The 16,355-nt window shown below is 37.0% G+C and overlaps 1 protein-coding gene across 1 annotated transcript; it reads right to left on the bottom strand.

The window, feature by feature from the left end:
• Positions 1-4,812: 4,812 nt before the first annotated feature.
• Positions 4,813-5,649, bottom strand: LOC120269237. Its single transcript, XM_039276581.1, has 2 exons — positions 5,547-5,649; positions 4,813-5,473 (listed from the first exon to the last, which is right to left on the bottom strand). Exons 1-2 carry the CDS (start codon positions 5,646-5,648, stop codon positions 5,156-5,158), a joined length of 420 nt encoding a protein of 139 aa, XP_039132515.1. The 5' UTR covers position 5,649; the 3' UTR covers positions 4,813-5,155.
• Positions 5,650-16,355: the final 10,706 nt, after the last annotated feature.

Genomic DNA, 16,355 nt, shown 5'->3' with positions numbered 1-16,355 from the left:
GACTAGAAGTATAAATTTGAAAAAGTAAAAAGACTCTTTGGAGAATTATACTTATTATTATTAGGGTAAATTACAAGATTAGTCACTAAACTATCCACCAGTTCCTATTTTGGTCACTAAACAAAAAAAAATTCTATTTTGGTCACTAACCTTTTTAAATTGCTTCCAATTTGGCCATCGACCCTAGCGCCGTTAGCGAAAGCTAACGTCAGCTTAACATGTCAGCTGAACTTAACCATCGCTACTATCGTTTCTTTTAAAAAGCGTGTCTTTCTTTCTTCCCTTTCCCTTTCCCTTTTCTTTCTTCTTCTCTTTTCCCGTTTCTTTCTTCTTCTCCTTGCCCAAAAGATTTTTTTTTGTTTGCCAATTGGAAGCAATGCCCAAAAGAAAAGAAAAATGCCTCAATTGTCTGCCAAGGCTCTTCTAGCAAACAAGAAAGAAAAAACCAAGGGTACACATGAAAAGAAGGATTGCTACTGGGGAGGCTGTGCACATTGTTCTTTTTAAATGAATGTCTTCTGTAGAATTCTATGTATTACCATTCTGAATATTATTATGTCATGATGTTGTTACAGATTAATATGTTACTTATTTTTGTATCATCCTGGGAATTACTAGATTATTTGCGAATCGAATGTCATTTTGTTATTACCAGATGACTATGTTTCTTATTTTGTATCATCTGCAAAATTACCAGTTTATATGCAGATCCGTGTTGGTTATTCTGTATCATCTGCAGAATTATGTGTTGGTTATTCTGTATCATCTTGGAATTCTGTGTATTATTAAAATATAATGACATTCTGTGTTGCTAATGACATTCTCCATGTATTGTGTTTTTTTTCTTGTTTTTGTTTGGCCAAAAATTAATTTTTAAGTACTTGTGTGTGTGTTCTCAAGGAGGTGCAAGTTGTTCATTGAATTTGTGAAGCAGAATAAACAAGGATTAAGCATTCATTGGTTTCTGTTGTTTTTAGAAATAGATGGTGTTGTTTTCATACTGCAGGTCTCATTCAGATGGATTATCACAAGCCCATCGATTCCCCATTGATGAATCATCATTTTCTCTGCACAATAAAGGATTAGACAATGATCAATATCTGATAGTTTTCGGCCATTACTGGAAACTGCAACCCAAATCTACCACATGTTGATCTCACGGGAATTCCCATTACAGGACTGAGGGCAAGGAAGAAGAAAGAAACGGGAAAGGAGAAGAAGAAAGAAACGGGCAAGGAGAAGAAAGAAAAGGGAAAGGGAAAGGGGAAGAAGAAAGAAGACACGTTTTTAAAGAGCAGTGCTGACGTGGTTAAGTTCGCTGACATGGCTAAACCACATCAGCTCGCCGTTAACGGCATTGGCGTTAGTGACCAAATTGGAAGCAATTTAAAAGGTTAGTGACCAAAATAGAATTTTTTTTGTTTAGTGATCAAAATAGGAACTGGTGGATAGTTTAGTGACTAATATTGTAATTTACCCTTATTATTATTAATGAAAAATTGGATAAACCGCCATATAATTTTGTATAGTTAATAATTGGATAGTCCAATGATATGATACAAGAGTGCTAAAGAGGAGGACAAAGATTCAAATTCTTCCCTGAGTAGTATTGTTCATGTATTGTTTATGCATTGTATTATTCACAGGCCTAAATGTGAGTCTACAGTGAAAAAAAACAGTAATTTAAAGTTATCCTAAGAGGTTTGTAAATCATCGTTGACAATCCCTTAATAGGGACGCTTCTCACGTATTAGTCAAAAAAAAATAAATAAATAAAATAAAATTGCATAAATTTCCCCATGCAAGTTGGTAATAATCGGTATAGTGGAATATTACGAGAGAAAAAAAACAAAACAAGAATAAAACTTGTGGAACCCGATCAAACCCCAAAATCTACAACTTTTGAACCTTAATCATACAAAAGTAAAAAGCACTGAACAACCAATTCAAGAACAACACCAGCAAAATAAGCAAGAGGCAAAATATTGAATTGCCATCAGCATCTACAAAACGTATAGAGTAAATTTGAAGAAAATGTTTTAGTTCATGATATTATATAAGAAGCTGCAGGCTGGCACATAAGTATGGGAGAAAACTTATGATCTCCAAAAAATTGTGCAACTTCGCATTGCAAACATGGAAGCTTGGAATAAGGTTGTATATATATATATTTCATCAAAAATTCATAGAAGGTGTGCTCATTTTGACTATAAAAAACTCTAGTAATCCAGACACAGGCAGTTGTGTTGCTAAGAGTGAGTCTGCACCGATAAATGATTCCGGTAATCCAGATGATCCAGGCCGAGATGTTGCCGGGAGTGAGTCTTCACTGTTAAAAGAATGTAGCAATCCAGAACCAGACTGCATGGGGTGTCACTAAGACTGAGTTTTTGTTGTTAAACAAAATGGATTTGAGAAATTTAGATTCAGGTTACTATGAAAGGCCATTCATACCATTTCCACTACCAAGTACCAACAAAACTTACTTATCCCATATAGAAATGATCCCACGGACACGGTTCCATAGTAATTACGATGGAACCGAGATATGACTCGTCTTCATCCGTTAAACTACCTTAATTTAGTAAGGTAACAATCTTTTAATATAATTATCAACATATCTCAATCTTATATAATAAATAAAAAATAAAATTTATAAACCCATAGCTAAAAATAAACCACGTCTTAGTTTCATGAGTAGTTATCATGGAACCGAGTAGACTGAATTATTTTTCTATCCCCATAAGGCAACAGCGATCCCCGGAAAGCATTATGTGATTAAGGGCTCTGGTTCTGGAGAGACATCAGCAAAGCGTTAATTCGCTTTTGCTCAGGCTTATTAAGTTTATCCCGTGTCAAATGTTTCACACAAAGGGCCACCTAAAAGAGAAATATAATGTTAAAAAGGCAAGAAAATTTTGCATCAAATGAAATGTATCATCAATCATGCTATCTTTTATGCCTCACATTTGAAGAATTATTTGCACAAAGGGTGTATTCCTCCATCATCCATTTAGTCCTTGCACCACCATTCTTACCATGGAAGTAAACAAAGTTTTGCATAAATCCAACTCCTTTGCTTGCTTCATCATGGACCGCAGACCTGCGATTTGTCGCTTTCCAGAAACCATACAGGGTGCTGCGATCTCTTCAAGGAGCAGATGTCTTGCTAAACTTGATCGGTGTGAAATAAAACATTTTCCCCACTCTACCGTTTGCTATCGAAAAATCAGCTGTCAAAAAGGCCGTGTGATGTAATTCTCAGCAATAGTAAAAAAGAAGCAAAAATAAACATTGTTATTATTAGTAAATGTGAAAAGACATTATGCAGGAAGTATAATGTAGAAGAAAACAATTTCCATCTTTCATCTCTACCATTTGCTATAGAATCAGCTGTTAAACAGGGCGTAAACATAGTTATCATTAGGAGATATGAAAAGATGTCGTATAGATGAAGTATAGTGTGGAAGAATGCTTTATTTTGCTATCTCAAAACATAAAAGAAAACAACTCTCTTTATATAGGCTTTAATCCTTTTTAACTTCCTAACTGTTAAATCCCATAATTACAACTATGTAACTCATTATATTAAACACAATTTACATCCAATAATGGCAAGATCTCAGGAGCTTGTTCATTCTAAACATCAAGAGAAAATTTGTGTTTTTCAGAAGGATATTTGACAGGATATTCAAGGATCAATTCCAAAGCCTAAACAAACAATCTGAAAGCACAAGAATGTGTTTTCAGATTAAAGTCAATGCCACTGCCACAAATAACAAGTGCATAGGACAAACATTTTGAAGAACACAAGAATGTGATAAAAATTAAGAATTATGGAGTCCAAATTATTAACAGATCAATCTGAAGTAAATAAAATGGTTTGCCTGAGATTTGAGGCGTGTGTTGTGCCGTCCTTTATTCAATCACACCTCCTCTGTGAAAAGAGAAACCCGTAAAAAAGAAGTCGCATGGAGCTTTAATCTATCAGATAAAAACACATGAATATCTTGTTAGTAAATAATCAATGGAAATCTTTCTTCCCTTATTTGTATAACATTATGAACTCTACTCGCAAGATTTCCAATCATTAGCAAGGAAAATAATCAAATGTTTTAGCATGCCAGTTCATTTTTTTCATTACTAGAAGATACGTAATTTGACCAAGAGAAAGCTCTTTGAAAATAGATTGACACTTATGCTATTTCAAATGATTAGAAATAATTGTCCTACTACAATTATACCCAACACTAGACAAGTAAGGTTTCTAACCAGATTGTCAAAGATAAAATGAATTCATATATGGTTTTGCTTAGGACGTACCACATGCTACAGACTAACATTATAACTTGTACCTTAGTTATACACCTAATTAAGTAAAAAGAACTGATGAATAGCAATGGATGCATCAGTATCAATTATCCAATGTATGACAAAACATATAATGGTAAATTGAACATCACCTTGCATCTTTTTCGTGAAACTCCTATTTTGTGGTATTGCTGCAAACATTTCCTTGAAAGGACCCAAGAAGAAACAGTCTCTCCATGAAGAGGACACAACCTTCACATAATATAATCCTGATTCCTGATGTATTCGTAGATGACCGCACTAGCCACGTACTAATTCCTCCCTCCAGTGATTTTCCAGGTCTTCTGAGTGTATCAGTTCAACTTTGAAAAGGCAATGCTTCTTTGACAATTAAACATGACAAGTATTTTCCTGTTTTAGTATTACTTAACATACAAACAAAAGCGGGCCTGCATTGTGGCATTACAAGGACCCAACAAAATACAGAATTGTGATTGGAAGTTACACATCATAAGAGTAAATTTGCAAAAATTACCCAAGTTCATCAAATTTATATAGAAATTTTGACCAGAAACAAGTAAGAAAATTTAATAAACAAGATCTCCAAGAGACAACATCAAATAATTACCTACTAGATAGCAATAGAAGAGAGCAAGTTCGCATTGCAAACATGGCATCTTGCTACATTTTGGAATCAGGTTTGGTTCCATCAATATCACTGTTGCAGAGCTCCGTGTCCAACTTTGGTGAGTTAACTTTTTCCGGGAAGAATTCAGGCCAATTACTTGAACCTGCAGTATCCTCAAATTTGAAGATATCAGTGCCACCTCCATCAGGACACCAATTATCTGGTAGATAAAGTTCTGCTTCCGAAAAGTAAGTCGTCACCACTAAATGATGAGAGGACTTCATCCAAGGACCAAAAGCCTGCTCCACCCGTACCATCAATATTTACCGATCCTGAGCATGCACCAACACCACTTGAATTGCTGATACTTACTCCATGGATAGATGGCGATCCCTGGGATGACGCAAAGTTGGAAACATCATCTTTGCTAGAAGCACTATAAGATAAAGAGCTTTGGTTCTGGATAGGCTTCAGGCTACCGTCACTCTCCTTGTTTGGCTTCTTCAGTGAAGAATATATCTCACAGAGAGCCACCTTAGAGAGAGACCAAATGTTAGGGGAAAAAAGACAAGGGAATAAATTAACTTTGTTTTCCTTATTTCCTTACATTTTGTGGAGGATTAGTATGAAGGGTGTATTCCTTCATAGTCCAGTTAGTCCTCCTTCCAAAAAGCCAGGTTCTCCCATGGCAATAGACTAATTTTTGCATGCGTCCCAACCAGATTTCCATTTCTATCTTTGATCATCTGCGTGGCGTGTATAGCTTTCCAGTGACCATCTGGAGTACGGCGACACCTAAAAATGATGCGTGATTCTAAACTTGATAGGGGTGAAACAAAACAACCTCCCATCTTCATCATCCGGGCAAAATTTAGCTGTCAAACGGGGTGCAAATTAGTTATCATTAAAAGTAAGGGAATAAGTTTGTATAGAAACATTATTTACAAAGGATGACATACATAATTGGGATCATGTTTTTATACATTTATTATGTATGTCATCCAACTTTCTGTTTATGATAAAAATTAGCTTCTCAACAGAGTTAGGTTTGCCATGTTAGGCGGCTGACAGTCAACGATTAAACTTTTGTCAGAACACTATAAACATGATATATATAGAGAGAAAAAGAGAGAATCAGCCAATGAGATAGTCTCTTCCAGCCAAACATTCCAATTATTAGAGTTTGAAGTTCCTTGTCAAGGCTTCCTTATCGAACATGCAGTTTATCGGGTAATGATGAACGTGCCTGTGCCAAGCTGCAATGACTAAAATTGTTCTTTTTCTGTCTAACTTCCTGCGACTAAGTGCAACACTCAAATAAAATCAGAATATTTACTAATCATGCCATAGTAAGGAATTCTTGTTCGACAAACCAAAAAAAAACAAAAAAGGTGTAACCATAAAAAGAATTAAAAGCAAAAAAACAAAACAAAAGAGCAAGAAACTGTAGCAGACTTCAGATGAAGACAGAGAAGCAATAACAAAACATAACACAAAATCAACATCCGCAATGACAGCAACTACAGCACTAAGACTTAATGGTTTTTAATCTGTCAGCACAAAGGTAGGAGATTTACAAAGAAGGCGCGCTGAAGGCATAACAAAGTTGGAGATCATCATCACATTAACCAATTTCTACCCTTAATACAATTGAACCAAAGCATCATTCAAACATACCTAAATTGAAGTTCATTATTCCACTCAAGCAAACGTTCTTCCATTAATTCCCAACAAAAACAAGAAAAGAAAAGATAAAAGACAGCAAACCTAACAAAACTTGTTCAAATTGGATCAAAGTTGAGATAAAAAATGGAATCACCGAACAAAAGATCAGGGCTGGAGGCATAAGCATCAACATCATCTTTGATGAAACCCTGGCCGGGATCCTCGCATCCACTGACCTTGTCGGAGAGGTACTCAATGAGCTCGAACCCGCTAGGATGGAAACGGCAGCCACGAGGAAGCCTCCCCATCGTTGAGATTCCTGGTGGTTCTCGAGGTCTGGAGAGATCGGCTATAAGTAGAGATCCCTAGTGATGTTCTCCTCTGGGCTCCCACTCCCATGGGGAGGAGGAGGAGGAGGAGGAGGAGGAGGAGGAGCTCCATGGAAGTCAACGAAAGCAAAGAAATAGAAAAAAAGTAAAGGAAAGCGTTGAGAAAATAAAGATGATGCCAAATAAACTTTTTATAAAAAGATTAAATACAAATTTATGAAAAATTGAATGATTTGGTGATTCTCTCCATAGTGGGAAGGTAAGCATTGTGAGGAAGGCATTTACCACCTTCTTTAAAAGTTTTTTTATTTTTTTATTTATACTTTGTTTTTTGTTAATCCTGGTAGCATTATAGTTTTTCTCTGAAAACATGATTTTTACCTCACATACACCTTAAAAAAAAAAATTTAAAACAAAATGTATAAATATGGAAAAGCAAATTAAGTTTAGCTTAATGTGTGAGGGAAGGCATTTACCACCTTCTTTAAAGTCTTTTTTTACTTTGTTTTTGTTAATCTTGGTAGCATTATACTGAAAACATGATTTTACCTCACATACACTTTAAAAAAAAATTAAAACAAAATGTATAAATATGGAAAAGCAAATTAAGTTTAGCTTACTGTGTTCATATTTATACTGAAGAAACGGGTTTAAATCTTACCTAATTAGAGAACACGTTCATGACACCTAGTTTATTTACATTTTGTTAAATAAATAAATAAAAGAAAATAACTATGGTACAGGATTGAAGCTTGTAATCAATCAAATATAGAGCAAAACATATCAAAAATAAAAGATAGGTGAATAAAGAAATGGTTGCCAAGAGTAGATGGGTGTTAAGCATTTGATTGAGTTCAGTTTTAAGATTGGTTTACCGAGTGTGTGTGTGTGTGATAATGAGGTAGTCTAGGAAATTAAGATTATTTGATTATTAATATAGGTTCCTTCATTCATTTTACATTCATTCATTTCAAAATTTCCATAGTAATAATTTTCACTTTTTTTTTCTCATTGGTTTTTGTGTTAATCTCTCTTTTAGGTCTGATATACTCATCACTGAATAAATATTCTCTAAGACCTATGCACAATGAAGTTGATGTTTCCAACATCAAGTCATCCCAGGGATCAAGATGTGATAGCATTGAATCTCATGACATGATCAATGACAAATATGTTACAGGTCCAACTGATTTTCCTGCATCTTTGTTGGAGGAAGTTAACTCTCCCCAATTGGATTTGAAGTTTTAGAAAAGACACTGATTTTGACCTTGTTTGGTTTATGTAATGTTATGTAATGTTCATAAAAGAAAACATGTGAATATTTGCTAGGGATTTAAAAATTATTAAATAGTTTAACAAGGTTGATCTCTCTTCCCTTTTTGTATCTTTCTAATTTAATAAAAGTAGTTTATTCATCTTTCTATTATATAATTGGGGTTCTTGTCTTTTTTAATACTATTAAATGGAAGTGTTTATTACCATTTGTCATTAAAAAATCTACTGACTTTGAGAATATGTTAATGATGACCATCTGATGCGGTTTACTATATTTGGTGGGGTTGGATAGCTCACAGCACTTAATCAGAACACAGGAAAGACTGAGAAGGAAGAAGGGAAGAGGAGAAAGAAGAGGAAAATGTGAAGAAGTAGAGAGAATAGAATTGTTCTGGCCAAAAACATCCCAGTCATTCCCATTGCATCTTCCTATATAGCAAAACAAGCAAATCAAAACAAGGAGAATCCTCCAAAATGTAACAATTCTTCTAGCTAGCATTTCAACAAACAGATTGCTTGTGCGAGGACATGTTCACATGCTAAATGACCTCCTTGTAATCCCCTACTCTCCGAAATTACAACATTCATTATACTAATAAGACCTTCATTAGCTGCTAATTCTTCATAATAAAATCATTGAATTTGGTGCCGATTAGTCCTTGATTCTTCCTCCCACAACGCCTGGGTACTGATGCTTGCTGCTGCCGCTTCTCACGATCCTTATCTCCAGCTTGGACTACAACAATAGCTCCCCCTTGTGTGTTATCCTTGTCCTCAAGGATGAAGTCGGGGAAGGTGATGTGGACAACTTAGCAAACAGTTGGTGATGGCGAAGTCGTTGAAACACCTCGCAAAGGTGAGATAAGTGGGACTCCCAAGTCGGAGCTGTAAACAAGTATTATCGTCAAAGAATATAGGAACGAATTTGCGAAGCACTTGCCTGAATGTGGAATTCATAAGTGATTGAAAGGTGGACGGGGCGTTCGACAAGCCAAAGAGCATGACGAGGAATTCAAAGTGGCCATCATGGGTGTGAAAAGCTGTCTTCTCAACATCAGCGGGAAAAATCCTGATTTGGTGATAGCCTGCGCGAAGATCCAATTTGGAGAAAATCTTGGCGCCGGCGACTTCGTCAAGTAATTCCTCCACCGTGGGAATCGGAAATCGATCTTTGACGGTCACAGCATTCAGGCCCCTGTAGTCGACGCAGAAGCGCCACGAGCTGTCTTTCTTCTTTACCAGGAGAACGGGAGAGGAAAATGGGTTGGTGCTCGGTCGGATAATTCCGTCGGCGAGCATCTCCCCAACAAGGCGCTCAACCTCCGATTTCTGAAAATGAGGGTACCGGTATGGTTTGATATTAACTGGGCTCGTTCCATGAAGTAGTGGGATGCGGTGGTCGTGCTCCCGGACTAGAGGAAGGCCCGATGGAGTCGCGAAGATATCACTGTAAGTCTTGAGAATGGAGTGGAATTCCCGGAGAAAGTTGACCGGTATAGGTTGGAATTCTTTTCAACTGATTCGACGGTGAGTTGGTAGAACTGGCCCGCTGACGATCCCGATTTTTGAAGAGAAGCCGGTCGGGTGCCATCATAAGTAGAATGAGTTAACCCCATAAGTCTGATTTTCTGGCCCAGATAATTGAATTCCATCCAAAGCTGGCTATAGTCGAATAAAATGGGACCAAGTTGGCGCATCCAGTGAACGCCTAGGACGACGTCCGCGCCGTATATGGGTAATAAAATTAGATCGACAGTGAATGTGGCTGGACCCATCTTTAGAGATACGCCTGAGCATTCACCACCACAAGTCAAGGCATCTCCGTTGCCGACAGTTACTCGCAGGTGAGAGAACAGTTGCACCACGAGATTTAGATGGGTTGCTAATTTTGATTGAACAAAATTGTTTGTGGAACCGCCATCCACTAAGACAAGTATGTCCTTTCCATTGATCGAGCCGGCGATTTTCAAGGTGGAAGGCACGATCTGCCCCATCAGCGCGTGGAGTGAGATGCAGGGTGCATCCGCCTCCCAGCTAACAGCAGTGGTCGACTCCGGTGACGAAAGCTCGATCACTGGTGGAGGGTCCTCCTCAGGACCTAGTAAATCGTCAGAATCGAGCATTAAGCAGAGAAAGAGGGCAGGTTTACAACGGTGTTCTGGAGTGAATTTGGTGTCGCAATTGAAGCAGAGTCCCTTCTCACGGCGAGCGGCCATTTCGGACGGTGTTAACCTTTTAATTGGGAGAGAAGTGGCGCGTGGGCGTGGTGGGGAAAGTGCCAGATGGGTGGTGGTGCCCGGTAGAAGAGGTCGTTGAAACAGGGGTCGAGTAGTGACCGCTCGTGCTGCCCGGAGTTTGTCTTCGACGAGCTTGGCCAATCCAACCGCATCATGGAGATCCTATGGTTTCATCATGTACAACTCACGCTGAATCTCCTCCTTAAGGCCCGATAGGAAGCAGTTCATCAAGCTTAGTGGTTGCAGCCTGGTGACCCTTGTAGACAAACATTCAAATTCATGGAGAAAAGCGTCGACCATGGACGTTTGTTTCAACTTGAAAAAAGAGGCTTCATGATTGAGATATGAAGAAGGGCCAAAACGCAATTCAAGCTTGCGAACAAAATCATCCCACTGTGCCAACTAATCGATGGAGTATAACCATTGAAACCACTGTCGTGCCGGACCTGCCATATAGAAGGCCACGATGGCGACTTGTTGATCGTCCGGTATTTGGTTAAACATGAAATAGTGTTTAATTTGAAACAGCCACCCAATGACATCCTCGCCAGAAAAGAATGGAACTTCAAATTTTTGGGAACTTGGGCAACGAGGAAGACGAGGTGGAAAGCAGGGATGGTGGGGTTAAAGGTGAAGAACGATGGGTTGACGGAGTAGGAGTGGATGGAGGGAGCGGAAGTAATGGTGGGTGAGAAGCTGGGAAGGGTGGCGATGGTCTGTCAAGGTGTTGTAATTTGACCATCATCTCAGCCATAACCGTCTGTTGAGTGGCCAAAGAGCTGCGGAGAATGTCGAAGGATTCAGAGTGGCTTTTGCGCATGAGTTCGAAGGAGTCAGAATGATGTTGGACTGTGGAACAGAGGCCGTCGATTTTGGCGAGGACAGCGTCGTGTTTGGCGAGCTGCTCGGCCATGGATGACAATTGTTCATCGACCGCTCTCGCTCTAGTCACCATGTCATCGTTCATGGGTTCAATGAAAGCACCAAATTGATGTGGTTTACTATATTTGGTGGGGTTGGATAGCTCACAGCACTTAATCTGAACACAGGAAGGACTGAGAAGGAAGAATGGAAGAGGAGAAAGAAGAGGAAAATGTGAAGAAGTAGAGAGAATAGAATTGTTCTGGCCAAAAACATCCCAGTCATTCCCATTGCATCTTCCTATATAGCAAAACAAGCAAATCAAAACAAGGAGAATCCTTCAAAATGTAACAATTCTTCTAGCTGGCATTTCAACAAACAGTTGTTGTGCCAGGACATGTTCACATGCTAAATGACCTCCTTGTAATCCCCTACTCTCCGAAATTAAAACATTCATTATACTAATAAGACCTTCATTAGCTGCTAATTCTTCATAATAAAATCATTGAATTTGGTGCCGATTAGTCCTTGATTCTTCCTCCCACTACGCCTGGGTACTGATGCTTGCTGTTGCCGCTTCTCACGATCCTTATCTCTAGCTTGGACTGCAACACCATCAAAGACAACCTTAATTACAATCTAATTAACATCCTTTATGCCAACAACTAATAAACTTATTGTAACATGTGAAATGATAGAGTAATCTCTACATATTGGATTAACATTGAGAATTAATTGTGCAAGCAAATAGACTATCATACACTTGATAGAATGAGAAACAAAAGTTCAAGTTGACCTTTATAAAAAAACTGGTTTTTAATAGTGCCTCCAAAGAAACACAAGGTTACATAAAAGTGGGTCTCTGCAAAGCATGTGGTCCATAGCCCGATGTTGATCACTTTCAACCACTCTCTACAGACTACAGCTAAACTAATCTATAGTCAATGGGGACATAATGCTAACTCACTACATCAATGGATATAGTTTTTACATGTAAGCAAATTTTTTATATTGTCCTGTGTCATTCAATTCATGATGAATATACAAATTCTTTCTTTAAAAACTAATTGAAACTATCAAAATTCTGTACTTATTTTAAAATTTATGCTAGTGCAAGAATTGTGTTTTTCAGTGAAGGTTGCTTATAATATAATAAACTCATGACCTACTCGAAATTAAAGCAAACCAAACTGATATAACAAAGAACTGATATTTCATTTATTTATGACTCTTAACTTGATTTATTTGCACAAGAGGCAAGTTTCAAAATTGACTAAAACATACTCCAAAAACAAACTCTTAACAAATCAAACTTATTGCAAAAAACAACCTCCAACTCAAAGTTATCTACATTTGCAAAAGTAATGGGCTCTAAATCAGTAAACGTCGGCAAATAACTGATAATGGAGTAAATTTTTTTTAGGGTTACCCAGGTTTGCCCTTGTTTCTTTCGGGTAACCCAGCTTTAAGTTTGTGTTACTCCAGCCAAACTTACACAGTCATCATTCAAAACTTGTGCTTCATGCCACGATGGACAAACCACATCAAATGTGTTGTTCGAGTCAGGCAATGGAGACAACTTAGCATTCCTCGTCAGCCGGAGGTAGCGTGTTCTGGAAAAAGCCACGGACACGCGTTATCAGGGTCCCTTGTCTCGAGAAAGGCAGAAGAAGACAGGAGACAAGCTTCTTCTCCACTTGGTCTAAAAGGAAGCCAAAAGAGGGTTTTGAGGGTTTAGAGGGTTTTTAGTGGTGACGCCAAACATCTCTCGCAAGGGTGACAGAGTGAAGATCGTTCTTTGCCGAAAAAAAGTAGAGGAAGCTGATATTGGTGTAGATGGCCGAAAACTGGGAGCTAGATACGACATGAGTGGAATGAAGCCCCCAAGTACAATAAGTGCCCTCTTCCATCCCCCTTCACATGAGTGGTGGAAGATTAATTTAATGATGGGGTGCTTTTTTTTCCTGTGAAATTGGTTTGTTCTTTTTGTTTAGTTATGAGATTGTGAGATTGTTATGAAATTTTTAGTTACTTTTATGGACTTGAGGTTGTTTATTTTGTGTTAGTGGTGAAATTAATAACCCTCTGTCATTGTTGACTATTTTGGATTTTTTTTTTCTATGTGTCTATAATGAGGTTATCATGTGGTTTTTTATTACTTGAGTTAATGGAGCCACTTTCACTTGTTCTAGCAGTTGAAATAATATGTTATCAATTATGAGGTCTAATTGATTGGGGACGAAATAGCAGCCACGAGGTAGAAGCATCCTTCTCTTCGGATTGATGCTCATGTTGTTTGAGGGTAGAGGGCGTTTTATAGTTATTTTGCAAAGCTTTTTTTAAAAACTTTTTAAAAACTTTTTTTATAAGCTTATATATATATATATATATATATTGGTATAATACCCAAATTGGTCTCTCTACTTTTCTCTTTCTTCCATTCTGATTTCTCTACCCATAAATGCTCTCAATTAGTTCATCTACTCTTGAAAATGGGCCAACTTAATCCGTTCGACTTTGAAAATGGATCAACTAGTCCCTACATGACATTGCTAAAAGAGACTAAAGACTAGGGGGACTAAATTGGTCCATTTTCAAGAGTAGAGGGACCAAAAGAGAAAAAAAAAATGTAGAGCGACCAATTCGGGTATTATATTTTTTTAACCACGTCTATTTCCAAAAGAAATATTATTATTATCAATGTAATCAGAACCGGACCGGACCGGCGGTCTGACAGGTTGAACCGGTGTTGGAACCGGTCCGGTTCTCTAGTTGGACAGGACATGTAGTTGAACCGGTAAAAACCGGTATGAACCGGCGGTTTTTTAATTAAACAGGTGAACTGGCCAGTTTTATATGAACCACCCAGTTTGTATTAAAAGAGATAACATTACTGTTATGCCCTCAATAAGTTTGTGTTGAACCATATTGATCTAGGGTCATTTTTGTAATTTTAATGCTATTATTTATTTTTCTCTCTCTTGCACTAGTTTCTTTTCTTCTGAAGTTTTTTCTTCCATTCTAATTTCTAAACCCTAGAGTTTGGCTAGCATACCCAATCATCCAATATTCCAATAAAAAGAGAAATTGATTCAATTGAAGGCTTGAAGCTGAAGCCTTTAAGTAGAAGCTGGAAGAAGCAGTGGATAGGTTCTCTAGTCTTTTCAATTGGAGATCGGCACACTTCTTTATCATAGCTTCACAAGTACCTTGTAAATCATCAGCATTTAATACATCTTCATCCATGATGGATTTTGAAACTTGAAGTTAAAAGTCTCATTCCATAGTCACATAAGGATTGTTGTAAGAAATGTGTAGAGAATCAGAAATAGTAGAGCATCTCTTCATCAATTGTGACTTCTCAGAAAGGATTTGGTCCTTTTTCAAACAAATCTTAGAACTACAAACATGTCTTCCCTCAATTGCTAAACTTTGGACCTCTTGGATTCCGTCATTAAATTCTCATATTCGAACCCCCTGGGACCTCACCTCAAGAGCCATAATTTGGAACATTTGGATTGAAAAAAATAATCAAATTTTTAATTTGATCGTCTTACCTGTTAACTCGATTGTTTGTAAGATTGCTAATATGCTCATTTCTTAGTTTTCTATAGCTTCTGATCCACATCAACAGCTGCCAAGTGAAGCTACCCAAAGGATTAAGCGATCTCTTGACTTCATGAGCACAAGGGCTTTGGACATTGCAGGCGAGATGGACCAAGATACCACTTCGGAGTAGGACACTCCATGCTTCAAATTAGGCGAGCCTGTGTTACCAGACGGTGATCACTTCGTTAGCTTTTCTGCTTTCCTTGCTCTTTCGGTTGTTCTTTGTTTTTGTTCACTGTGATTCACCTCTAGTGAGAGCCTCTGTGTTTGGTTTTTGTTATTTACCTTTTAGCTTCTATCAATTTGTTTGGCTTCTTTCTATTCAATAAAGCAGTGGTTTATCCACTTTTATAAAAAAAAAATATAAAATAAAATAATACAAGTCTGTTAACATCAAAGTGCACATTCAGCTTTATCATCTTATAATCTAACTTCCCTTTGGTGATAATATGTGGAAGAAAAAAAGGAAAATTTTATTTATAAATTGTTTGTTCCCAATATATTATGCATAAACTTATTGGATTTGTCAAATATATATATTTTAAGATCTAAAACTAAACACTAAAAAGAAGAGAACGATAGGAATGAAAGACCTCAACAAATATACATTTGTGGGTGGAACGGCTCCTTTTCATGGAGGAGCCGATCTACCATGCCGTCACCTTAGAGGTGCTTAGCACCTTTGAGGTCGACAAGGGTTCGGTAGGGTTTTCACAACCAGGGGCGATACAGTTTCAGATTTTTGGAGAGCCCGGTGACTGAGTTACATTGATTTCTCCTTACTACTGGGTTTTTAGTTATTAACCTCTACGTAGTTAATCCTTCTCTCAAAGCAATTACCCCTAATCCTATACGAAAAGGGATTTAAATCTCTTCCTGACCCGTACATCTTACGATAGCATTACGAAAGAAACCTTAATGTTAACTCGCACAGAAGAAACACATAGGTTAGCAAATATAAAAGTAACTAGATTCAATGTAATTTTCATATAAACAAAAGTATATATAAACTTGAAAAGATATTTTTCACTCTCAATAAGATTTTACATAATATTATAAATTCCAAAACAATTTATAAAAATTAATTTTTTTATAAATAATTTTTTATCTAGAATTCAATTTAGACCCGAAAAATGCAATATTTTTACAATAGTTTTTCATGAGTATATATGTGATATGAGTATTAAAAAAAGTTCTAAAAAAATTTGAAAATAAAAAAACTCCAAAAACACAACAAAGCAACATGATTCAATTGAAAATTTAGCAATAACGATAGGAGTTCAAATGGTAATAATAATAATAATTTTTAATTATAGCTATCTAATTATATATTTTATAATTTATCAAAAAATTGATTTTATACATAATCTATAATTAATTATCTATGTGAAACTAACTATAAAAAAATTTATTTCATAATTGCATTTATAATTGAATCAG

The sequence above is a fragment of the Dioscorea cayenensis genome, chromosome 2 (genome assembly GCF_009730915.1).
Source record: "Dioscorea cayenensis subsp. rotundata cultivar TDr96_F1 chromosome 2, TDr96_F1_v2_PseudoChromosome.rev07_lg8_w22 25.fasta, whole genome shotgun sequence".
Lineage (NCBI taxonomy): Eukaryota > Viridiplantae > Streptophyta > Magnoliopsida > Dioscoreales > Dioscoreaceae > Dioscorea > Dioscorea cayenensis.
This window is presented reverse-complemented; position numbering and strand designations above follow the sequence as displayed.